The sequence below is a fragment of the Leuresthes tenuis genome, unplaced genomic scaffold, assembly GCF_036924035.1.
Source record: "Leuresthes tenuis unplaced genomic scaffold, fLeuTen1.0.hap1 SCAF_9, whole genome shotgun sequence".
NCBI lineage: Eukaryota > Metazoa > Chordata > Actinopteri > Atheriniformes > Atherinopsidae > Leuresthes > Leuresthes tenuis.
Window position 1 is genome coordinate 31,548,390 of NW_027325363.1, and position 25,723 is coordinate 31,574,112.

The 25,723-nt window shown below is 40.3% G+C and overlaps 1 protein-coding gene across 1 annotated transcript; it reads left to right on the forward strand.

Moving 5' to 3' along the window:
• The first annotated feature begins 12,160 nt into the window (after nt 1–12,160).
• gemin4 (gem (nuclear organelle) associated protein 4) lies at nt 12,161–22,709 on the forward strand. Its single transcript, XM_072393082.1, has 6 exons — nt 12,161–12,321; nt 17,868–19,862; nt 20,337–20,493; nt 20,636–20,906; nt 21,496–22,209; nt 22,319–22,709. The coding sequence occupies exons 1-6, from the start codon at nt 12,300–12,302 to the stop codon at nt 22,526–22,528; spliced, it is 3,369 nt and encodes a 1,122-aa protein (XP_072249183.1). The 5' UTR covers nt 12,161–12,299; the 3' UTR covers nt 22,529–22,709.
• Nucleotides 22,710–25,723: the final 3,014 nt, after the last annotated feature.

The following is a 25,723-nucleotide window of genomic DNA, read 5'->3' on the forward strand; positions in this document are numbered from 1 at the left end:
ACTATGTGAGAGAGAATAGATCTGGAGGTGGAGTATCTTTGTTTTTTCTTGGTAACTATGAATTTAAAATTAGAAATGAGCTCTCCCTGAAGTCAGCTAGGGCTGAGGTGGAATCTGTTTTTGTGGAACTTTTTGGTGTCTTCAGTGGAAAAAATGTTATAGTTGGTGTTATTTATCGCCCACCTGACTCAACTGTCAAAGTTTTTAATGAAAGCCTGTCCAGTTCTCTTGATTTGATAAACAAGGAGGATACATTTTGTTATATTTTAGGAGATTTTAATATAAACCTTTTAAAAAATAATTTAGACACAGAACTGGTACACCATCTTCATTACTGTTGATTTGTGGACACCGAACTGGTTGGTCACAATTCTGTATTCAGCAAAACTAGTCTGTTTGTAGAAAACAATGGCGACCATCATTTCGAGCGGGATCAGTGGGAACTGCGAAAGTTCTTTTTTCAGTCCTAATCGTCATATTCAGTCAAAACCACTCTCTCCCACCAGTCTTTGCTTCTGATCTTCATCCAGACTTTTCATCGAGGCCTTTGCAGCAGAGTGGCGAAGTTCAATAACGACCTGTTGGGACCGTATTAAACTCTCTTGTATTGACTGGTGGCTTTCCTCCATAATCATTGCAATCAAGAGCACAGTTGTGCATCGCGTTTGTGCAATAACCATGCACACTACTAATTAAATGTAGAGGGACGCAGCTTAATCCTGCTCTTCGTTCGCCATCTTTCTCAAATGTCACATTTCTCGAATGAGTTGTCAGCTTGATTTGAAAGCACTTTATAAACAGTCAATTTGCCAGTTTACCATTTATCTGCCAAACTATTACATCTCAATGAAAATTACGAAAGAACAATTCAGAAAACAAAGAATAATCTAACACAATGCCATCACATACTATAACAGTGACTTGTGCAAAAACTTCAGCAGCCTTGCTTTGAAGTGTATGTTGATATATTTATATACACCAACACATTCTAATTTCATTCTGTTTTACTTGACATCATAAAGATCCATGTTTCCTCCAAGTCAAAGAACATTATCAAGGCAGAGTTCAGCTTACAGACAAAGATAACAGTGGAGACAGTCTGTTACTGTGCTGTTCACAGACCACAATGAACAGCACTTTACAAAGCAGAGTGTGGCAACCATGGATCTTCCTTTGTAGATGTGAACTATCAATGAAGCCCTGTCTTACCCTCAGTGTTTTACACTTCATGCTCTGAGTGAGTGACCCTGACTGAGTGAATCTAGCATCCACTCATCCTCAAAGCTGGAGGCACAGAATAAATAATTTAGAATTTATAAGGTTGCAACAGAGAGCATTAATAGGCACATATACTCACTATTGCTTCTATGGTCAAATATTGTATTATCTACAGTTAACTCCCTTCTGTTTCCATGTAAACACAAACAGTGGGAGCAATAGAAGTTAAAAATACATAGTATAATTAATGTCAGAATGACTGCAGCTCAAGCACATCCCACTTTGTTCCCACCAATATTTTAGTCACAGTAAACTCAAAACACAGCTTGTAATCTCCATCTGCATGGCTCCAGATATTTTCTTTTGACATGTTCAATATGCTAATAAAAAAAAGCTAATCAATAACACATACACATTTTATGAACTGACGTTTTTTAAGTGTGCCATATAAATCATACTTCACTATCATTCTCTTGGAAGCATGAGTTTATGATTACAAGCTGCAACATGTCTCTTTGTAATTCATCATTTATGTGCTAACATTTCAGGCAACCCTGACCTTATCGGGGAAACTGGTAGGGTGGAGACATGACTTTGAATTTAAACTGCATATATCAACTTCTGTCAGTGAGATCAATGATTGCAATTAGCTGCTTTGTTTTTCCAAACACTCTCTTTGTTGAAAATCAGTCTGGTGTCATTCCAGATCTGTCACAACACTCCAGGGGCCTCATGTACAAAGGGTGCGTACGCACAAAAAAGTGGCGTACACACTTTTTCACGTCAATGATCAGATGTATCAAGAGCGAAATGACCGTGGAAATGTGCGGTGCCTCACGCCAACTTCAGAGCTGTCGTACGCACTTTTCTACAGCTATAGATTCTTTGGCGACACTTAGAGGTGATGATGGGAAACTGTTATAATAACTAAATGTGAACAAAATTTGTCCTCAGAATTATTTGCACATTTGAGACACATGAACAGTTAACACTGATGAACAATTAACACGTGTCTGCAATTACATGAGTGGATATAAAAGCATGTGCAAAGTGTTGCATTGTATACTATTAAAACAATGGCTGCTTTAGCGGTATTGGAAGACATTGTAAATTATGCAATTGGAAGAAAGCGTGTGTTCAGAGGATTTGCTGGCACATGATGACAACTGACTCATCAGCTGTTTTGAGGGCAATCCTCCTGGAACTGTGTGCAAAGCTGCGGCCGGCACTGGAACGCAACACAGCGAGGAACCATGCGCTGCCACAGGGGACGTGCACACTGAGGTTTAAGCAACCGGGGCATTCCAGAGGGAGCTGACCAACCAATGACCAATTGGGACTATGACAGTCAACCCTGAGCCGAGCCATGCCAGCCAAGTGGGACGAAATTATCAGCATCTCAGCCGGTATATCAAATTCCCACAATGCAGTTGAACAGGCCAACATTGAACCACAATTTGAAGCAAGAGCCAGTCTTCCTAATGTAATCGGAGCTATCGACTACACACACAGTGCTATAAAAGCCCATCACGTGATCAATTTGTATATCAACAGGAAACATTTTCATTCCATCAATGTACAGATCGTATGTGATGCGCAAATGCTTTGTGGGGGTGGCCTGGTACAACGCACGATTCATAAATTCAGTAACAAAATTGTTGGGAACAGACTACAAGCTGGCACTGTGCGCGATGGGTGGCTTCTTAGTGACTAACTTTATTCGTGTAATTGTCCTAATATTATTCCCCATGACATGCATTGAGCATGTGCGCCCTCAATTTCTATCCCGTCTTCACAGCATCATAGTTGGTGGTTAAAGTTAGTAACTTGCTGTTTTTTGCTTGTTAAACAACAGCTTAAGATCTTTCGAACAAGCCCCTGATCATCTCTGTGTGCAAATGTTAATAACCCCATGCGTAAAGTGTGAAATGTCTTAATCAGCCTCACCTTTTCCCCGGCGCAATTCTGCACAAGGTTACTGTATGAACACATTTGTTGTGAGTTACAGAAATGTAGGTATTTAACTTGGGGGTAATCAGAGTCACCCACACTCCCACACCCACCCTGAGAGAGCAGTGTCACCCATAATTGTGCCAATTCTCTGTTCAAACAGCCTCCCCTGCCTATTTTGGCCACACTTTGGCGGTAGGCAGCCAGTCTCCGCTTCACATCCACCTTAATATCGGACCACTTCTTTTTCACCTCTGCTTGTGTGCGCTTCTCAGACCCCACAGCATTAAAAGCCTCGCTGACGCTCACGCTCTCCCACCCACTCACACATTGATGCATCCGGATATTTTTGTACGTTGGAGGGCATTTTGGTTTGAGCGTACGTCATGTTTCAGTAGGAAATCCACGCAAGTCTTTGTACATGAGGCCCCTGGAGAGGAGAATTCTGATAGCCTGACTGCCATTAGAAGTGCTCATTATTGGGCTATCATAGTAGCTTCCCTGTGAGTTTTACTCATGGCAGATGGATCCCTAATGAGAAAATAGATGAGTTAAAGGCACAAAAGGATGAAAAGAAAAAACAACAGGCAAGTGTGCCCAAAACATATACAGACAGGGAATTTTCTACCAAGTTCACATGGATCATTATTACAAATGGAGTAGTAAAGTGTGTGGCCAGTGCTTTGGTAGTTGTGACTTGTGAGTTACACTTACACACAAATGTCACAGGTGGGAATAAGTTGGCTGTTGCTTGATCCATTATTTGCATGCATAATTATGATTGTGATGTTTTTTTATTTTGTATATAGATGTTATTGCTTGTGGTGTGTATTTAAGGGGAATAGTGGCTGGCATCAACACATCCAAACAGGTAATATTATGTAAGAATGTGTGACAGAACCATGTTCACCGATAGAAAAAAAAACAGAAAATTGCTATTGATTTAACTTTTTTTTTTTCAAACAGAGATCAACCAAGTACACACCCTATTGTGCTTTGTTTGGAAGACACCCCCGTACACCTGGTGTGATAAATGTCACACAAGAAGAGAGGGAAGACAAATGTGTTGTTGTGGTAGAGGAGACAGAAGAACATCTGGAGGCCAAGACTACAGAAGTTGCAGATCTGCATGCAAACGTGATGGTAAAATGGAAATATATGCATCTAAGAACTTAACAAATATTGTTTTAAATAACCATTATATTGTAGGCGTTTTATATTTTCTCAGATTTACAAGAACATAAAAAATGCACAGGACAGACAAAAGAAGGCATACGAGACAAAAAAAAAGACGGAATGTGAAATCCTTCCATTTCAAAGTTGGTGAAAAGGTCCTCAAAGCAAATAAGAGAAAGGAAGGTCGAAAAGGCGGGCGACTGGAAGCCAACTGGTTTGGGCCATACGTCATAACCTCCATTTCAGAGAAGGGTGTGGCGACACTGTCAAGTGCATCAGGGGTTCAGCTGAAACAAAACGTAAATGTTTCACACCTGAAGCCTTTCATCAGCCCTAAATTGAGAGGTATTATGATCGTTAGTAGAAAGACATGCAGTAGTTGGACTAGTCTGTGGTACTTAATATTATCTTATATCATATTATATTATATTATATTATTCTTTTCTTCAGAGACCAAAGAGCCAGAGATCTTAATTCCTCAAGGTAACAGCTTCCAAGGTACACATTTAAATGCAATTTAGTCATTCAATATGGCTATGGTTGTAAGGAACAGAACTTAATGCCCCAGATGTCCCTTTGTCTTTACACTTTAAAAGATGATCACTTGCGAGTGTTTTTTTATTTTTTTAACCACTAACAGCTGAACAGGAGCCCATTTCTGGCCAACTGGTACCACAGCAGTCAGTACATGACCATGATTACTGGCCTGGTCTGGGATATTTACAGGATATCCACCCAGTCCAAGCCATGCTGGTATGTATATATGTGTCTACTGTAGATTAAATTTTGAATGTGTATTGTTTAGATTTCACCTCTTTTTGGGGGGTTTCTATTGGTTTTAAGTATGTTTTCCTATTTATTATTTGTAGCTCACATATGTACTTGATAAAACCCGATCTGGAGCAGAAATTATTGTCAAGGATGGGGATGTCTGTCTGACACGGGAAGACTTCTGGAGTTTGGGCCTTTCTCAGTGTATGGAATCCAATGTAGATATATTAAAGTTACTGTATTGGGTTTCAGATGAATGCACAAAATACTTACTTTTGTTACCATGTTGCAGATTGGAAACGCATGCTTCAAACTGGTGAATGAAGCTGCCCAAAGACATGTACGGTTTTGTGATGTATTAAAACAGACATTATGCCCTTGTAGAAGGCCCTTATTGTTTTGACTTTCTTTCTGTTTTTTTTTCATTTCTCAAATAGTGTATTCTGAACAATGAAACATCACTGATGTGTAATCCAATTTTCCATTATGGATATGTATCTTTTAACAATGTAGGGAACAGATGTCTTTGGCGACAGTTGTTTCCATACCATCTTTAGGTTTAGTAATGTAACAACCGGCCCTGTTCTGTGGCTTTTTCAGTTTGGGAGTTCTGAAGAATTCATAGTATTCCAATAGTGCAGGTACACAACTCATTAGTCAAATCTGGCAAATAACAAAATATAATTTCTAACCATTGCTTCAAAACCATCAGGTCTGCTTGAGGATACTATGAATTGCAATATTTGGCTCATAAGAATGAGCCTAAAGCCTCGTTCTAAGGCTGATTTAAAGCAGAGCCTTGTTCAATGGCTATAAAGTGTTTTTGTTTGTCTTGTTCAAGCCCTGTTCTGTGGCTATTTTTTCTGAGGTTGATCATTTGTATTTCTAAAGATTTTGACAGTGACCTAGCTCATCACATTGCTCCGGGCCAGTGGACAACTAAGTTTGGCAGAGACATTGAGGTACATCTCTCCAGTGTATTGGGATTGTATTGGAATGCAAATTTATGTTTTTAAAACTTAAAACTATATTTACTCTTAAACGTTTGCCCAATTCTTACAGGGTTTCCCTAACCAACCACTGGAAACTGTTGTGGCATCTTCATACTGATGGTAAATTGTTTTTTAGTCTGTTTAAATGTTTTTTTTTTATTATACAAACTGTCATAACTGAACAGAACTTTGCTTTTCACAGTATGCACTCAGCATGACCACGGGTGTCCCATTTTTGTTCACTGAGGTTAGTATTTTTTTCTTCTGACATGGAGCAAGTATAAAAGAGGATTATAACTGATATATAAATGATGTATAATTTTCACAAGGCTTACCATAAGTTAGAACTTGCTTTACCCTTTGAGTATTTCAAATCATTTGTTTTAGAGGGACATGGCACACATCCGTAAATGGTGGTGCATTAGTCTGATGGAACGCTTCCAGATTGACAGGTAAGACAACTACCAAAACAATAAAAATTACTTCCACATTACTTTACTTCTTTTATTCTGCCACTGATATATCACTCCACAGCCACGGACAGAGGTTTGCCTACTGGACTAATGAGTCTAGAGCATTACTAGACTAGAAGGGTCACTGCAGCCGATATACAGGATTGCATTTTGATAACAACAAAATTTGAACTGAGATAAACATGATGATTAATTTATTTCTTAATGCTTTCAACATTTTAAAATAACTGGTGTAGTTACTATTGAATGGGTCATTTATTCATAAAGGGTGGGGTTTGACAATAAATGTTCAAACTTTAGGGTAGGAGGCCACTGCATTTTGATTAATATTTATATCAATAGGAAGATGTATTTTTAGATATAAATATAGGAGTTGATATTTGGTCTAAAAATAATCCCAGACTGCAAACCATAAATAAAATTATCTATACACGATGTGTTTTTTTGACACTGAAGTATTATTATTAACGAGGGTCCAAGTGAAAAAATAGTATTGAGTTCAAGGCGTAGGAGTTCACAAGTTTTTTACTTCCTTTTCGAGCATTACAATGATCGCATTTGGTATTATATGTACTAATTCTCGTCTACTTTGTTTACGAAGGAACATTTATTATTTAGTGATTATTGTTATTTTTTATTTTATTGATTTATTATTTTGCTGTTTTATTTATTTTTTGTGCTTGTGTTTGAAATAAAGAAAATCAAAAATTATAATAGTAATAAAATCAATATATCTCCTAGGTAAAAGGAAAGGAAATGTGAAATAAAGGTAAATATTTGCATTGATAACTAGGGGTCTCTAGTTATCAATGCAAATATTTACCTTTATTTCACATCTGATTCTTATGAAATAGGGCGCAATGTAGTTCGTAATAAAGTTGGAGTTTTTATTAAATAACCTCATATTGGCAAAAAATACTTAATTCATAAAATGTAAATAGTGGGGTAAAAGTAAACCCACTATTTTCTTTTCTTGGTGACTTTTATAGAAATGCTGACATGATTAACTCAGTTTCCAAATACATTTTGTATTGAAAAAAAAAGTTTTTTACGAGTGGCAGACCTGGCTACCCGAGCACATCTGGTACCTACACCGGACCAATCACATTCCCTTACGTCATCATGCCAACGTCCAGCCAATCATAGTGTGACGCCATCAGGAGGCGCAGGGCTACCCGAGCACATCTGGCTACCCGAGCACATCTGGTACCTACACCGGAAATTACCTTCTGAGCGGACCAATCACAGCCCTAAAGGCCCGCGTCTATGCAACATGGAGTAAGAATTTTTTTGAGGTGCACGTCAGGCAACGGTGGAAGGGTCCACGGTCACGTCGTAGCTACGTCGAAATGACGTTGAAGCATAAACTAGGACTTAGTGGGATGTGGCTGTGAGTGTGTGGTTAGCATGCTAGTGTGAGCTGGGTGGAAATGTATTTTGTTTTGCGGTTTATTTCTGCAGAGATACTGTATTCGGTCTGGTTTGGCAGTGATGTTTATTTTTGTTTAGTGATGTTATTTTTTGTTGATTAGTGTTTGACTGGGAGATTTATTTATTTATGAGTGTTTATCCGCCTTTGCTCCGAAAGGTAAGCATGGTGTACATGCAGTCGAGTGTCAGAGTGAGCAATAAAGAAGAAAATAAGTCTCAGTCGCAATACCGAATCCCATGTCTGGTGTCTCCTTCTCTCCGCACGACACTCCACAACAACTAAAACCAAATCACAACGCAGAGTCCAGAGGAGGTGCAAAGGGTCTGGCAGCGGATGTGCCAAGGCAGTGGGTTACACATGCACGCTCCCCTAGCACTGCCAGTGTAGGCATAGAAGCCACATCGACTGTGGAAGGGCATGCCTAAACCGCCGCCATGTTGGTACAGGGCTAGCAGATGCAGTGGTGCATGAACTTACAAGGGAAAGAGTTACTCCACAATTTTAAAGCAGAATTATTCGATTAATTTTGGACCGATTTGAATGTATTGACTTGTTAAAAACGTCACACATGTAGCTATGATACAGGGTGCTTAGATATTTTTAAAATGCTGGTTTTCTTCCAGTGGACTTGCCTCAGCATTTCGCTGAAGCTGAACCTCATTCTAATGTTGTGAGTATTTGCATGTAATATTTTTTTCAAACACAGCATCAAGCATCAAGACTCTGGTCATATTAAAACCTGTATCGCTCTCTGCCACTCATTTTAGACACACTGAAATACACATTAAATGCACATTAAAACATACTGTAGTGCAGGGCTATTCAAATGGCGGCCCATGGGACACATGCGGCCAAGAGGTAACCTCCAAGTCCCACTAGAAAGCCGCATATTAAAATAAAAAAATAATAATAAAAAAAAATTCGGGAGCCTTTGAAAATTCCTACAGTAGTACAGACCATGAAAGCAACAGTCAGCGTATCCCAGCAACACACAACCCATGCGTTTTTGTTGACAGAAATGGTAGTAGTAGCTGGTAGAAGCAAACAACATGTCTTTCTTAAAGCAGAACCGTACAAATGAAATGAAAACCGTCGGTTTAACCCCGCCTGGACTGATAAATATCTATTTATATTACCACCAAGTTTAAATGCCAAGTTTAAATCTGAAATGAGTGTGTCGCGGTTCTGAAAGATTCCAACGTGCAGAAGCACCACGTTGAGAAACACCCGACTTTCCACGAAAACCTTCCTGAGGGATCCCAGGAGAGGGCGGTAAAAGTGCAGTTTGGTTGCAGGTGAACAAACATTAATGTTTGTTTAACACACATTGTTTGTTTCATTCCATTTTTTAACTCATATGCAGCCAAAAAAATAAAAAATCAGAACCACTTCCCTTTTTAGTTGAATTATTTCTGCAGCAATTTTCTCTTCAGCTTTATTAAACAAGCCTATTAAGTCTTGATAGCTTGTATGGACATACCAGGTCCAATGTTTAGAGCTCCAGGTTCTGAATGAGTTAAAGTATGGAGTATACTTGTATGGAGTTTTCTTGTAAATTAAAAAAAAAAATTTTCCTGTTACACCAAATCAAAACACACTCTGTGAGGCCTTGCATACATGTTGAACTGATCTGCATTGGCCAATTCCTTAGAGCAATTCCTAATTTTAATACATCTGAAGCACCACATTGAAGAAAAAGTGATTGTTACATTATCTGTTGTTTAATTATATACGAAGAGCTCATTGCCAGGAAGATCAGCCATTGACAAGTTTCACAGAAAGCCCAATTAACCCAAAAAAAATTAAACTTGCTACATTTTTAAATGAAAAAGAATGAAGGAGAAGTAATTTCAGACACAGTCTCCTTTCAGTGTAAATTCTTCTCCCACCATCAATGCTGCTCAGTATGGTTTCTTCTGCTCAGGACAGACACACAAACAAACACACAGATGCAAAAACATTTAATTAGATAAAAGCTTGCAATGATATTTGTAATTAAATAAAAATAGATTTGTTTTTCATATCAGTTTACCTGTGCTGCCTTTTTCTTTACTGTGGAGAAAAGAAATGGCAGTTAATCTTCAGGACATCAACACCTCACATACACATACAGTGAAGTAATGATCTGTGATATTACATATAGCTTGTCCTCATGTTGTTTAATTTGTTTCTCCATTGAAGTTACAGGTTTGTTGTAATTTAGCAGTTTGTTTGTTAAAGGGCTTCTTCACTCACCTGAGTGCAGGTGGAACAGCATCATAGCCAGAATGACCAACAGTAAGACAGAGAAACAGACAGAGAGGTAAAGCATCCAGCTGGCTGGCTCTGTGGTGAAAGCAGACACAAATATTAAACTCTGCTGCCACCAGATGGTAACTGATAGTACTGTAGCACAAATTCTGTTACCAGGGGTGTGGTTGAAAAGTAAAAGAAATTCCCATTTTATCATCTTTTCATGAGCTACTTTCTTTGACCTTGTTGGAAAACATCTCAAGGTTAAGGATAGATTGTAGCAGACATTTCTAAAGACTTAGGAAAAGACAACTGCGCTGCAATGAGAATACAACCATACTTACATTAGGTTGAAATGTGGATCTGCAGCACTAAAACCAAGGCTGCTCAAACATTTTCTTCTAAAAGTGCTTTAGATACAAGAAAAAAAGACTATTTTACTGGGCCCCTAAAAGATAAGACAAGCTTATCTTTTACAGATATGTGATGCTGATGTATTGTGGAACTCCACAGCTTGAGTTGTTGCTAACATGTTTTTTTTTGGTCAGATTTCAGTGTAAAAGTGTCACGCAATGAGAAAATATATGTTGACTTTACCGGTCGGAGTAAGTATCTCTCTGTCAGCGATAGCAGGCCAGCTGCGGTAGTCCTGCTGATCTGGTGGAGGTTGGTTAGATGGAAGTCTCAAGAAGCCAGTGAAACGGTGAAACGGCCTTTAGTGTGTTTGAGGGTGCAGCTGAACCAGCGGTTGTACCCTTGAGCCCCTTGGACTGGCCATCGGACATGGATGCCCTCTGTACTATATCTTCGCAGCCTACAGTCCAACTCTTCTGCTTCCACTCCTTCCACATACCGCCGCACGTCCAGTTTGGATCCTAGAACAACATAAAAAAAATTAAAATAAACCGTAACAGTTTCAGTCTCCTCATAGTGTAGGCTGCAGAAACTTACTTGTGAGCAGGAAAGTGATGGCATTTGGATTAACAGGAACATCTCCTTTTTGACCAAACTGCAGCATTGCCTCTCTGTGGATCAGCTGAGTGTCAAAGTGTCCCTCATTATTCACAGACACATGTTCATCGGTGAACTGACAGGGCAGACATGGTATCTGATGGACACTCTGCACCCCTGAGCAACAAGCGCAACACAATAAGTTAATATAACTTTCACACACACTTACGATAATGAAATGTGCTAAATAAATCGATTTGCCACTGCCACATACATGAGTAGTTCTGTCACGTATTTCTGTGAATTCCTACTACCTGACTAAACACAAACTCCCAAATCCGCCACAATCCTTACAACAACCCTTACAACAAGTCACCTGTACACATATAAAAGTAAATAAGAATCTTCAATCGTAGACCCAGGGTGATCATTGGCAATTTCTACTGTGACTGAGCTGCTTGAGAAACACACCGAGTTTTTTAAAATAGTTTCACTTTCATTTTGCAGGAAAAGAAACCTGCTTTGCGCGGGCGGGACTGGCATCACGTGACGATCAGGGACAATATCATGATGATATGTTGTAAAATATTTTAAAACGATGCAAATGTGTTATTGATTAATAATAAACTACTAGACCATTTTGATGGGTGCCAATGGAGCTACTGCCTGCTGAGAGACATGCTTGTTGCCTAACATGAAATCTATAATGAAACAACTAAAGTACAGAGATAAGCTGAAGATACTTTGACATATGAGATCCTGGCTTGCTATGGTGAAACCTGGTTGCTTTAGGCAGCATGAGGAAGGGAAAGCACACTGTGTAAGTCAGAGAGACACAGATGAGCCCTGACTCTTTGGATGACGTCACCAAAGCTTGCAGTACTGAAGCTATCCTGTGGCGTCGCTGTGAAAAATTGTGATCACATGAGAGACGCGGGTCGATCTTGTTTGCTGGAGGAAGAGCTTTCTACGGTGAAAAACAGGAAAGCTTCTGTATTCGACTAAATATACTCGTTCCAAACAGGCCTGGGCCGTTTACGAAGTTGACTCGACTGAAATTAGCGAACTACTTAGCTTACCTGCATTTACGTACGCTCAGCAGCCATGACACTGATTCTGAACAAAGGTAATGGAGACACTTTTATTCTCTGTACGTTTATTTTGGCGTTATTACGTTACATTAAACTCAAATCTGATTCTAGTAAAACTGTTCAACTTATCCATTATTATTGGATTTTCTTACAATAAAGCTAAAGTGTGTTTTCATGTTGAAGATCATGATGAGTCAAGAGTATCAGTTTAAACAACTGTTCTTTAATCAAAAGTTATTGTCCAGGAGGAAGTTGTGAAAATGCTGCTATTGTACCAGTTGTCTATTTTTCCCTTTTTATTTACTTTAACTTGCAGTGTAGTTTCTCCAATACTTTTGGTGGGGGATAAGACGGCACTTTTCGAGAACATCATACTGTGTGTGTGTGTGTGTGTGTGTGCGCGCGCGCGCGCAACTATCAACTGAACGTGTCACTCGCGCGTGCTTTGACGTGTGAACAGCAAACCGCGTCTGTTCCGCACATGTTCTTCATTGTCTTATGCTTAGGCTCAGGGCCGTACGCAGGGCCCAAAAAATACTGAAGTCATGAGTCAGAACTGGGCGGGTTCAGGGGCTCGCTCCCCTAGAATTTTTTTTTAATTCCTTATTTAAATCTGGCCATTTTCAGATCTTAAAGGAACAAAAACAACATAATGACTTTTAGGTTTATTTGTTTTGTTTGTTATCAGAGAACATCACCCTCATCCTAAATGATTTGCAAATGAGTTACAATGTGAAACTGGAGAATGAATTTCATCAAGTCATGGATTAGGAATAAAAAGGAATGAACTGTCCTGGACCAAAAAAAAGGGATAATATGTACAAATTCTTCATATTTCCTTCAGTATTTAAAATAGACGTATCCCAAGACGTATTACACTATCATATTGATGATAGTGCCTAATTTGTTCACTCTTGTTAAGGAAAACCAGCTTTTGAACACATTTCTATTATAATCTTACACAATACTTAATTATCATACATTATACATCTGACTTTTAAAACGTATACAGGTCTGGCATAGTCTCTTCCTTTTATAGTACCTGCTCTCCCTCTATCTCTCTCTTCACTGCTCCTCTTCTTGCTACTTGGCCCAAAGATGAGCTTGGTTTTGCTCAGCCTTTTCATCCCTATCCTGTTTTCCCTTTTGTAAAGAATATAAAAAAACTGGACTATCTCTCTCACCTGCACCTTGATGCTAACGTCAATAATATTGTTAATATTGTACATTTTTACACGTATATTTTAATACCCTACACTCAACACTTTTTTTACTGAAGCATTTTTCTTATTTTCTTATTTTGTGTGGAATTATTGTGCCATGGTTTTTTTTGTTCGACGTATTCATATTTAAATTCTCATCCTTAATTCTTGGTAGCAGGTAAAAAGAAAATTTCACTGCACATTGTACTATGTATGATTATGTATGTGACAAATAAAACTCTTGAATCTATAAACAGTCAAATACTAAACTGATAGAAATTAAAACAATACGTCATTTCAACATCATGTTTTCAGATGTGTCAGAAATCTTAAAAAATCCCTAAGGGTTAAAAAATGGAGCTTTTGAAATTTGAGGTAAAAATGGGGCATTCTGAGGCTTTTTGAAGGACCATTATGGTGACTCATGAAGTAAGGGCAAGTTAGCACAGAAAATTATTCATTATTATTATTATTATTTTGAAAATTAACCGGTGTGTTTTATTTTGTTTCTGCGCACGACTTCCTGTCCCGCACAATCTATTCTGTGCAGTGTTGCTGCGTTGTGCTCCGGCATCTGGCAGAAATATATAACAGGTTCAGCATCCAACATTGAGAAATCAACACCGAATAAACGTTTCATTTTCAATCGAAGACGTCGCTGACATTTCAATCGCAAAAGATTGTTGACTCAACCGGTGGAAATTGATTGACGACCGGTACTGACGGAGTTAAACAATGTTAAACTTGGATTCATGTTTCCTTGCTATCCGAGTAGTACGCTGGGCTGCAATAAAAATATCTCCACATTAAAATGCATTTTTTTCTCACAGTCCTCTACCACTTAAACTGCTCTCCACCTACATTCTTAGCTTGATGTGCTTCTCTTCCAGTGACTGGCGTGACTGACTGACTCACTAACGGTAGCAGTAACATCAAAGTCCGACTTGTGTGTGGTAGTTACCATAGCGACAGTGCATGTGTTTGATGACAGAGCTTAAATGCCCAACTGAGCCACTGTTTCATTAAACAGTCACGCTCCTCTTGGCTCTTCAAATATAGAATCGCCACAATTTAGGCAAAAAAATAAATGAATAAATACCAAGGACACGACCTCGGTGTCCTCTATGGTAGTTATGGCCTGTCTTAGGCTGTGTCCGAAATCACTCCCAAACCACTATATAGTGACCACGCCCTTTTGTAGTGGTGTCCGAATGTTTAGGGATTTTTGAGCATCCGATGGTCACTAACCCATATCCCATAATGCATTGCCAAAAATTCTCTGAGCTGTACATATTGTGGCAGACGGACGTTAAATTAATATTTGAACTTTAGTAACAGAGATTGTTGCAGCTTTATCTAGAAAACATTGATCAAACATATTCATGACAAATATTCTGCAGATGTTGTCGGGCTAAAATTGTAGTCGTAGGAGGCAACACAAGCAATTTGCTTCACCACCTCAGCCACAAGCATGTCCTGGAATATCAAAAATGCATGAAACTACGATCTGCGTCCTCCACGTAAAGTTGGCACTGTGGGAGAAAAGAAAAGAAAAATGTTGGAATGACATTACAAACACCATCACCATTCCCATAACCAAAGACATCGTACCACTTACTGGGGATTTCCACTGAGGACGTAACGGCTGCGCCACGGTTTTGCTCCATCCTCTGCCTGGCGTCAATCCCCACCGGGTGCGTACTGCAGCATATTCACGCTAGATCCCGCGATAATCCGGAACGTACGTGAGACCACGAGATCTCGCGATAAAATGTGTGTATAAAGGAAACAACAAACAGCTTAATTTGCTTCTCCGATGTGGAAGAACCTGTTGGTCTGACCATGTATCCTCTACTTTTCTGCTTCTATCATAAGTGTGTTAGTCAGTTTCTATATTTGTCTAATTGGGGCCAAGCAGCTAAGCACCCCATGGCACCCATTGTGCTTTTCCTATTATTCTTCTACTTTCTTCTGCAGTTGAAGTCTATGGCAGCCCCTAGAACGCAATAGTAAAAAGTTTTGAAATTGGACACGTATTCAGGACAGTGCCATTAGCAAAGTCAAGAAATTTCGTGCCCAAAAAGTGAACTCTCTAGCGCCACCAACACATCAAAGTTTGAAGTGCATTCAGCTACATAACTTTGGACTCGTTGGTCCAAATATCACAAATGCTGTACCGTTGGAATCTCTGGATCATGACGAGTCCAACGTCAATGTCCGCATAACTAGATTTTCCGCCATTGGACGCGTTGGTCCAATTTTCACAAATGAGATACCCTGTGATGTCATATGCGCCATATTGGATTTTCCGCCATTTTGAGCTTCATCAAAATCCTTCAAAAAGCATTTCAGGTCACCCAGATTGTCTGATTTCTACAGGACTTGACACAGAATCTTCAGACCAAGCCTCTTAAAAGAAGTGAGGCCATATCTCTGTGATGCATTGATCTATCAATGCCAAACTTGGTGTATGGACTCATGATGCCTTCCTGAGCCTTGCTATGCTGCTAAGCCCCCCATCGCTACTTGCAGCTATTTTTGTAGTTCTATTTTGAAACGGGGCGGAAGTTTATTTTGTTGGCTCTGTGTCGGATTTCCTGTGCTGGTGCAATCTGCTCTGTTGAGCTTGACGCGGTTCAGCAATGGCTCCGTCAAAAATAGAAGTGCAACGTAAAGATAGCAAGAGCCGCTGCTGAAACGTTACGTGGCACGCCCGATGGATGCACTCACATTGACTACAGTGACAGCTATTAGCTATGGTGGCCGCGACGCAGCCATTACGTCCCCGGTGGAAATCCTTGTTTAGTACTGAGAAAGACAGCTTCAGGGAGATGATTAAAATACTGGATCCCATTAGATGAGAAAATAAGATTAACACCCAGTTGTGCTTGGAAAAAAAATACTGTGAAACCTATATAATTTTGAAAAATACTGTGATATAAACTTTTGGTCATACAGCCCAGCAATACGTAAAGAGAATTTATTTTCTCCCAAAATGTTCTTTATTTTGCTTCTCGGCAAAAACTGTAAGCATACCAGTATCACTGGTGTACTGAATAATATAACAATTTTCTTTAAAGTCAACAGTTACTAAACACAACTTTCAAATGGTAAAATTAAAATTCTGACTCGGAAGTCAAATGTACACATTCGTGTACAATTGAACGCACCATTAGTCGCAGCACACGAACGCTGCCCTCTCAATGCGCGCTGCAATGTAAATCAGTCTATCTAACGGAACATTACTCCGCTGTTAGACTCATTAGCCCAGCCGTCTAGACCAGAGAACAGCCCCTACTAGACGGCCCACCGACATTGGCAATCGCCAAGCGGGCCAGTTAAGCCGCCAAGCCACCGGGAAATGTCCTGGTGCTCCCGATGGCTAGTCCACCACTGCCCTCAGCTCCTCGTAATGCTAGCCATGCCTCTTTGTTTTCTTTTTTCTGCTTGCGTGTGCGAGCTGAACTTTGAACCCGCCTCCAGTTACAACAGTGTGACTGACAGGGGGTGGAGGCACAACAGTGATTGGACATTAACTCGCGTCTCGCAGGGAGGGCTTTTCACCTGCCTGGACAGGCACACACAGTGGCCTGTAAGGCATCAGCGCAAAATTAATTGCAATACCCACTTAAGTCCATAAGGGTGTATTGTCCTGTGCATAGTGGACTGAACGGTTCAATATTTTACCGAGTACTGTTGCATCCCTAGTTTGTGTGTGTGTCTATATGTGCGACTCGTGCGGCTTGGGATTTGGATGGATAAAGTGGTGTTTTTTCTCATTTTTGTCTTTTCTGACTAAAGTAAAAAGCTGAAAAAGTTCAGAATTACATAGGTACAGTGTCACCTGCACTTTAACCATAGTAACTCACATTGGATTTGTGGATTATTCTTCCCCCGATTGGGCAGAGAAACTGCTGCGCTGCTCTGACCTGACTGACCCCCTTTAGTGACACAGTATTAAACGATTCTTTGTTTTTCACATAAAAAATTTACAGTTAGTTTGCAGAGTAGGCTTTCCTGCTTTTTATTTGTATATGTTAGGAAATTTATTTTTTAACCGAATTAAGTAGTTACTCATTTTTCCACAATGATACAAAACATCCTCATTTTTCAGTATTTTAATGTGATGCTGTCATAAAGTGAACATCTTCTGTTTGGGGAAGTTGGTTAACGATGTGGAATTTGTACATTCTTACTTTTGTTCTAAGAATAATTAAATAGCTTTTTTGTTATTTAAATAAAACATAACAAAAAAGATGAAGAACTGCATGTTAAATAACATCTTCTTGTCAGAAGATTGTTGAAACAAGAAAGTTCACAGTGCTTTTCGAACTGTTGTCCAATGCCCAACAATATGCCTTTCTCTCTTGTTCTCTCAGATTCAGCAGTTCTTCAAGGTGCTTTCCTCCAGGCAGACAAACTCTGTTACCCCTCATCCCTGTCCTCAATACAGAAAGCTGACTGGAGCCATGTGGGATACCCCATCCTGCAGGCAGTCTGGCAGATCTGTGGACAGGATGAACCCAACCTGGAAGCTTTGACCTGGAAGAAGAGGATTGTTTGTGCTGTGTGGTTGAAGTTGTTGTGCACAGAGGCTGAAGAGGATGTTGAGGAGGCATGGAGGGAGATCCCTTTCTTCTCCCTCCTGAACAGCCTCCCTAAAGTGAACTATGTTGTCTTGTTGGAACTGGTGAAATCAACAACAGCTGCACATATTTTTTCCAGTTTTCTGTTACATCTTCCTCAGCCTCAGATCTGTGCAGAACTGGAAAGGCTGACAGGACACATTATGCGCGATCCCACGAAGGAGGACGATGTCAGTTTCTTTCTAGAGGTGTGGTGGGAATTGTGGAAAGGCCAAGCTGAACCTACTGAAAGAGAAAAAGAAAGCACAGAGATGATGTTTGCTAACCGGTTTGCTCATCTCTCTTTGAAATCCTCCAGTATATCCCCTCAGGCTTCCAAGAGATTAAAACTGGACTCACCAGATTTATTTTCATCACAGGCAAACACAGATGTTCTGCACATTCTCCTCTATGCACTTAAAAATATGACAAGTCACTTATCCTCAGTAGAAGTTTTCTTCAAGGCCCTATCCATTTCCCTTGATGCGATTTACACATCTTTCCTAATAGACGAAGAAGTTGCACTTCCAGCTAAAGAGAAGCTACACATCATGTGTAACTTCATCAGCACCAGAAAAAATGAGAAACTAAGCCCTGAACTTATTCAGAAGTTTCAAAGAGAGTTGCATGCTACAAATTCACCATCACGGTTTAAACCCAACAGGATCAAGCTGAGTGAAGCCTTAAGAGTTATAACAGAACTTGCACAGATTTGGCAAGAGAGGGGTTTTGTCCATGACAGCTCTATTCCTTCTGCACTCCAGCTTGAGCAAAGTGTCCAGAGAGTCCTGACATCTCTAGATAAAGATAAAGATGAAGCTGTGGCTGTAGCTGAGAAGAATGCACTCAGAGGTTTGCTCAAGTCACTGGCTCTCCCTGCCACAGACAGCAGTCCTGAAGCACACTTGCAGGTCACCAGCACCATCATCAGTCATCGCCTGGAAGACTATGAGAACTTTGTTAAATTATTTGCCAGTGAGACGTCTTGGGCACAATTTGATGAACTCTGGATGGAGTGCCTAGAGAAGAACCCAACAGCTTTTCGGCAGCACAGCACACTCATCAGTCTATCTTCTACCCTCATGAATAAACTACACAAGGAGAACTCCAATGTTAGCCAGTCCAGGAAACTAATGAAAATTATCGCAGATATTTTCTCTTCACTTTCAATAGAAGACAAGAACAAAGCACTGGCTGCCATGTTGAGATTATCCAGCAGGGGGTTCTTTGGGTGCTCTGTCCCCCCTGCTGTGACTGATGGATTTGAAAAGGAGCTCAACATGGCCTTCAACTGCATCATCCAAGGAGGGGGTAGAGCATCAGAAGCAGTATCACAGGGAAACCTGACTACAGCAGTCTCTTTAGTAGGAAGAGTGGCCTTTCAGAACCCAGAGGCAACTTTGAGGTCCTGCTGCCATTCCGCTGTTTTCAACAAGGGAGCTTTTACTCTCATTGCAAAGATCCTCCAGGAGCTGCCTGGACTCCTAAGTCAGAGAGGAGGAAAAGATAGAAAACATAGTAAAGAAACTATGAGGAGTACAGAGAGAGGTAGCAGTCTGCTCTGCAAGTGTTTACAGGAGACGGTTGGGAACAAATCCCTGTCAGTCAGTGAAAAAGAACAATTCCTCAAGTTTCTGGGTCTGCTGATGTTGCCAGACGTTGTATATGAGGAAGAGGGAAAGAGACAAAGCTGTCTGACACCTCAGGAGGTTGTGAACACCTTCATTCTGCCTAATCTCTCAGCATTGGGTGAGTATCCCACGGCACGTTGTTCATGCCAAAACAGCACATGACTTCACCCACATTTTTTTAGATCACTCATCTCCAACCATTGAGTTCTTTATAACAGGGGGCAGTTTCAACACCTGAGATGATCAGTTTTCACTTCAGTAAATGGAGTCAATTTTACTGCAGAACTTGTGAGATGACAAGGCACTATTTCTTTTTCCGCCCTTCACTCACCCACCAATCGTGCACCGATGTCCATGGTTAGATACACTTACTCTACTACCTGAGCCAAAGCGCCTTAGATAAAGTGTCTGTCATACCTGTAGATTAAAGGTCAATGGTAGATTTAAATTGATTTGTATGCTGCTTTGGCCACCGTGTTAATCATTATCAGCATCTTCATCATTGACATAGTAGAATCGTATTCTGCCTGAAGTAGCTTTACCATATCTCATTTGCTTTTTGTTGCTTAATCACTCTATCATATTTCTCCAGGTCACTCCAATGTCGAGGCAGAGCTGAGTTTGCAGCTTCTCCACTCTGCTTTGTCTGTGGATGTCCAGCAACCTGTTCGTTCTCCTCACTGGGTATTAGACTGTTCTCCTTTCCCCCTCCTCTATGTTTTGGCACAGCTTTACAACCAGACTCTCAGGTGTGTGTGGTGACTGTACTTAACATTTACTACTATATCAATGTTTTTTCTTTAACTGTTGACCCTTATTGACTTTCACACAGAAAAGGTATTGCTCTAACCTGACTTTGACTTCACCATAAATCTATCTTGTCTCTGCAAGATGTTGGGAGCAACACCCAGAGAGTCCCACCCACCTCCACTCCATGGACATCAAGGAGCTGCTGGTGTCTGTGCTGACTACTCTGGGGCAAGTCGTAGGTGCAGAGGTGGCGGTGGCCCCCAGCAGCTGGTCTAGATCTTTATTTTGGCTCTACAATAAGATGGATGAATTGGACTGGACTGTTCGGTTCCACCTGAAGCCTGTGTGGGGGCAACACTTTAAAAATGAGGTGCCATCTTCCCTGCTGGCAGTGTGTGAGCTACCTGAACAGGTAGGAATCCTGCTGTTGGTGTAAACTCAACATACTTGTCTTTTATGATGAAGTAAAGAGCTACACCTCCTATTTTCCACATCAGTTGTGGTTAGTATTACTCACCTTATGAAAATGATTTATAGTGACTGCTGTGTCTGACAAATAACCTGATGAAGTCACAGTGATGTCATAATTTTTGGCTTGAGGTTACTATGCATGACATGTATCAATATACTATATTTGGATCTTGGACTGTTAGTGGACTTTGAGTTTTTTTAACCAAATTAATTGACAAAAGATGATAAGTTGATAACGAACATGTTAGTTGCAGCTGTGCTTTGTTTAGCCATAGCTGCTGTGATTTTCAGCAGAATACACATGACCACATGACCTTAGTGGAGGAGTATCTGCGTGCAAATAAAGTGTACAGAAGTGAACCGATGGATGTAGTATAAATAAATATATATAAATGGCATATATTATAGTTTAGCTATTTTACACAACCTTTCACATTTGGTAGGGTCTTGCTCAGTGAGGGTCTCTGTTCTCTGTTCAGTGTTAATTGTCCAAAGCCCACAATGAAACACTTGTTTCCGTGTGTCTGTAGGAGTGGTCATGCTTGGATCTGCCTCAGTATGGCCAGGGCACAGGTCTTTTAGCCTGGATGGAGTGCTGCTCTGTGTCAGACTCCCTGCAGTCCATCATGCTGTCCGGCCTCTCTCTTGACCAATGCAGGCTTGACCATGTCAGCATGTTCAGCAAAGGCCTGCTGGTGGTGCTGACTCAGACCCTTCCCTGGTGCTCTGTATCCCAATGGACCAGACTTCTTAGAGCCCTGAGGGAGCTGATCACCTCCGGTCGCCTGAACGTCCCCTTCTCTTTGGAATATGTGGACTATCTGCCTCTCCTGGACCTGAGAAGGTTTTCATGTGAGCTTCGTCTGTCAGTTCTCCTGCTTCGAGTGTTTCAGCTGCTCTGTGGCTCCAGCTGCTCTCACTGGCTGTCAGCTGATGGCTGGGCCCATGTCTGCAGGTTGTACGCCCACGCTGTGAGGGAGATGATAAAGTTCCTAAAAGCTAAGCTGCCTCTTCCTTCACCAGGCACTGAAATTGTCTCTGTTTCACTGTCTCCAAAACCACCAGTGTCTGGACATTTAAATCCCATTCTCACTACAATCAAAGCGCCTAAAATGCACAAAGATGCAGGAAACGCTCCTCAGAAATCAAAAGAGTCACATATGGAGGAGGAGGTGGAGGCAGCTCCAAGCCAGGAAGTTCTTTTTGTTCTCAGTCAGCTCTACTGCCACGTTCAGCACATCCAGGTAAGAAAAGCTGTCATAGTGGAATGGGCCACGACTCTCAATCCATTTAAACTATGTCAAAAAGTTTAATTTGGGTTTAAGTTTAATCTGTAAAATTGGTCTCTCCCAGGTGATGATGCCAGGAGGCCAGAGTGAGCCTCTGTTCCTGTGCAGTCTAGAGGTCCTGAGTTATTATGAGGCCATCATAGCTGCTTTCCCAGACAGCTGCAGCGTTCTGGAGAGCGACAACACCCGCCTGTTCTTCTCCACCATCACAGACAACTTAAACAACCAGGAAATGAAGGATGTACTGCAGCAAAAGATCACTCAGCTTGTATAATCAGCAGCTTGAATATGCACTCATTTATTGTGCTGAAGACTGGTGGTCAAGATTCTGATCATTAGCTGATGATCAAGGACAAAAGTTGAGTTGTCACAAACAGTTCACTCAACTACTGAAATGACACAGAGCCGTGTGATGGTTTGGAATCTGAGCGAATAAATGCAAGTGTTTCCAGCAATTGCTTTCTTGTTTTCATTACAAAAAGTATTAAGGTTCCAATATTTTAAATACAAAATATGTTTAACCCTGTCAGAAAAAGATGTTTTACCCTAAAAATTCCTAAAAAGGTGCTATGAAAATCTTTTCACTTTCACAGCATTAAATATTTTGACCAATTTCATTCCTGATCATAATTATTACATTTCTACGTAGTTCTTCAATAATTTTAACCCTTTCATGCTATTTTGGACATATTAACCCATTTGTTTTAAATGGTAAAAACACAAAGTGCAAACTGGGATTTTTCAATAACTGACAATAACACTGACTTTAACGTTATTTTTTGAGCAGAGTGAGTGTAAAACATTTTGTCAGTATTTTATGTTTGAAAGTGGGAAAGAGTGTTTACTCTGAAACAACTGAAATGTACAATTTATGTAACTTTATTAAATCTAAAAACATGCTTTGTTCTGACAATACAGACTATTAACTAAATTTAGACTTAATTCTTAAAATATTAAAGCCACATTCTCAAAATATTTCTGGAAATGGAGGGACTATTCAGTCTGACCTCAGCCTGTCTCTGTCTCAGGTAGAAGCTTTCCTCAGCAGCAGGATAAACCAGTAGATCTGTGGAGCTAGCACCACCAGGTTACCCACATTGCATTGCAGTAGCACCTCTGCAATTATTATGGCTGTGCAGTGTCCTATGTTTACAGATTACATCTTCCTATAAATCAAGCTTTGGTTGATCAGCTTTTACAATTTGGGCCAGTCTTATATGAAACCGATTCTGCTAAGAGCAAGATAGATGGTTTCAGTGCCATTTAGTGGAAATAATACTGGTGATTTCCTTGTGGTTTACCTGAATGAGAATCTTTCCAATGGAGATGAACGGGGTGCTGAACTCTGTGATGAACATGCAGCCAATGAAGAAATCTCCTAGTCCTCTCCTAAAGAACTGTGAAATCAAACACACTGGACAGTCGGCACCAAGCAAGCTTCCTTGTGTAATAAATACACAAGGAAACAATAGACTGTATGTGAAATAGGGACACCACCCTCCAAACTTCTTGGATATTGATTGTCGGACTTGCAAGTTCCGTATGGACACTGCTTCGGCATATTGCTTTCTGCTGAAAGCTTGACTGGCCTCTTGTGCATAGTTACGGTTGCTAACGTAAGATTGGACAGAAGCCATTTGTGGGAGGGGCTTAGCTAAGGGTCAAATCCAGTGTCAGATTAAAGCCCCTATACAGAAGGTCCTAAAGTACCACAACTATTGTTGGTCACTAGAACGCTGGTTCCAAAACATCTCTGGCTCCAATAGACTCATATTTAACAATGTACATTCCTCCTTCATGCATATTAATTAAATTAATTTCTTCAACAACAAACTCACAAATATTTCCATAATTAAATAGTAACCAGGTCTCAGATTACAATACAGATTTTTGGCCAATCCAATTTCAAGTATAACTCTCTAGCTTCACATTCTTGTCCAAAAAATGGTCACCAGAATGGTAACAGCTGAATATCAAACGCAAGACTTAAAAACTCCAGCTCGAAACCCAATGATGATGTCTCTTTTTTTATTTGTGACACTGAAATCAATCTCACCACATCTTGAAGGATGTCACAAATCCTGAAATTAACTCAATGACGAACACAGTTGGATCATACGACTCCACCCACAACACTGTTAAGGCTTGGTGGGCATGGCTTTTAAAATAACATGATAATCTACTTTGAGGTGGGCAGAGTGGGATGGTTGAACTCCACCTTTCCACAGGTTGCAGCAAGAAGCTACTAGGATTCACAGCAACATGATTATTGATAACTGTATGCCTAAGTTTGTTTCATTTTGATAAATGCCTGCTGCTTTGACTCCTCTCCCCTCAGCTCTCTTCATTGTCTACTCAGTGCAGGTGGGAGGGACTAAAACTCAGAGAGGAAGGCAAAGACAGAAATTGAAGATGGACATACTGAGTAATGAGAAGAGCAGTGTGATTAGATTATTATGACAATGTTTAATATATTCTCAACAATGTGATGGGCATGAAAATAAGAAGCAAGGCCACATGATGAAGGACCAGTATCCAGTCCGTGATGAGGAAAGCCCTCACTATCTGAAGAGAGTGGCTGCTGTGTGACCCGGAACCACCTCTGACCCTCTCAGTGTGGTAGTGGCTCAGATACATGGCATAGATGTCAAAGGCCATTTAGAGAGCTCCAAACAGAACAAAGTTGTTGACCAGCCAGTGACTGTGTACAGAGATAGTGAGCATTTTCATTGGATTAATATCAGCAAACCAGAAATAGCATATTTTTGGGGAGTTGTTTAGCCACAAAAGCCTTAGAAATGTAATGTGTTAAAGGGGAACTCCGGTCTTTTTAAACCTAGACCTTATTTCTGGCATGAAATACGTTCATCTACTCACCGAGAACAGTTTGGTGAAAGTCGGCGTCCTTCGGAAGATATTTAGATTCCTCGAGATCCATGTAATGGAGTGAATGGGGCTTCAACAATACAGCTTCTAAATAAGGCATTATCTGTCTTTATTTCACCAATACTTTAAGACAAACGAATAAATAAACGCATAGTATTGCACTGTTAGTTCATAGATGCAATGTTGTTGTTATTGGCGGCTATGGGGGGCTTATAGAGGGCTTTCTACACACTCACACCTGCCGCTGCAGCACAGCTCATTCACTCAGTTGTCGTCCACGTTCAAAATCTGATAAATATCCTGCCATATCACACAAAACTATCAGTAGCAAACTACGTGTGAAGTTAACCGACTGTCACAGAGCAAGGAGTAAATAAGCTGTATAGAAAATAGAATAGAAGCATAGAAAATCATTTAAGATGGAAAAGGCAACTCCCGGAAATTAAGTTCTGAGCGGACCAATCACGGCCCTTACAGCCGCGTTTTTTCCAAACAAACTTTATTGAAAAGTCAGATTTGTTAGGATTTAGGTTTTTGTTTCATGTATTTTTTGTCACTTCCTGTTTTATTTTGAAATATTGAC

Coding starts and splice junctions, on each gene's coding strand:
- gemin4 (XM_072393082.1), top strand. CDS start 12,300: ATGACACTGATTCTGAACAAAG. Junction 12,322..17,867: donor GACACTGATTCTGAACAAAG/GTAATGGAGACA, acceptor TTGTTCTCTCAG/ATTCAGCAGTTCTTCAAGGT. Junction 22,210..22,318: donor GCCACGTTCAGCACATCCAG/GTAAGAAAAGCT, acceptor GGTCTCTCCCAG/GTGATGATGCCAGGAGGCCA.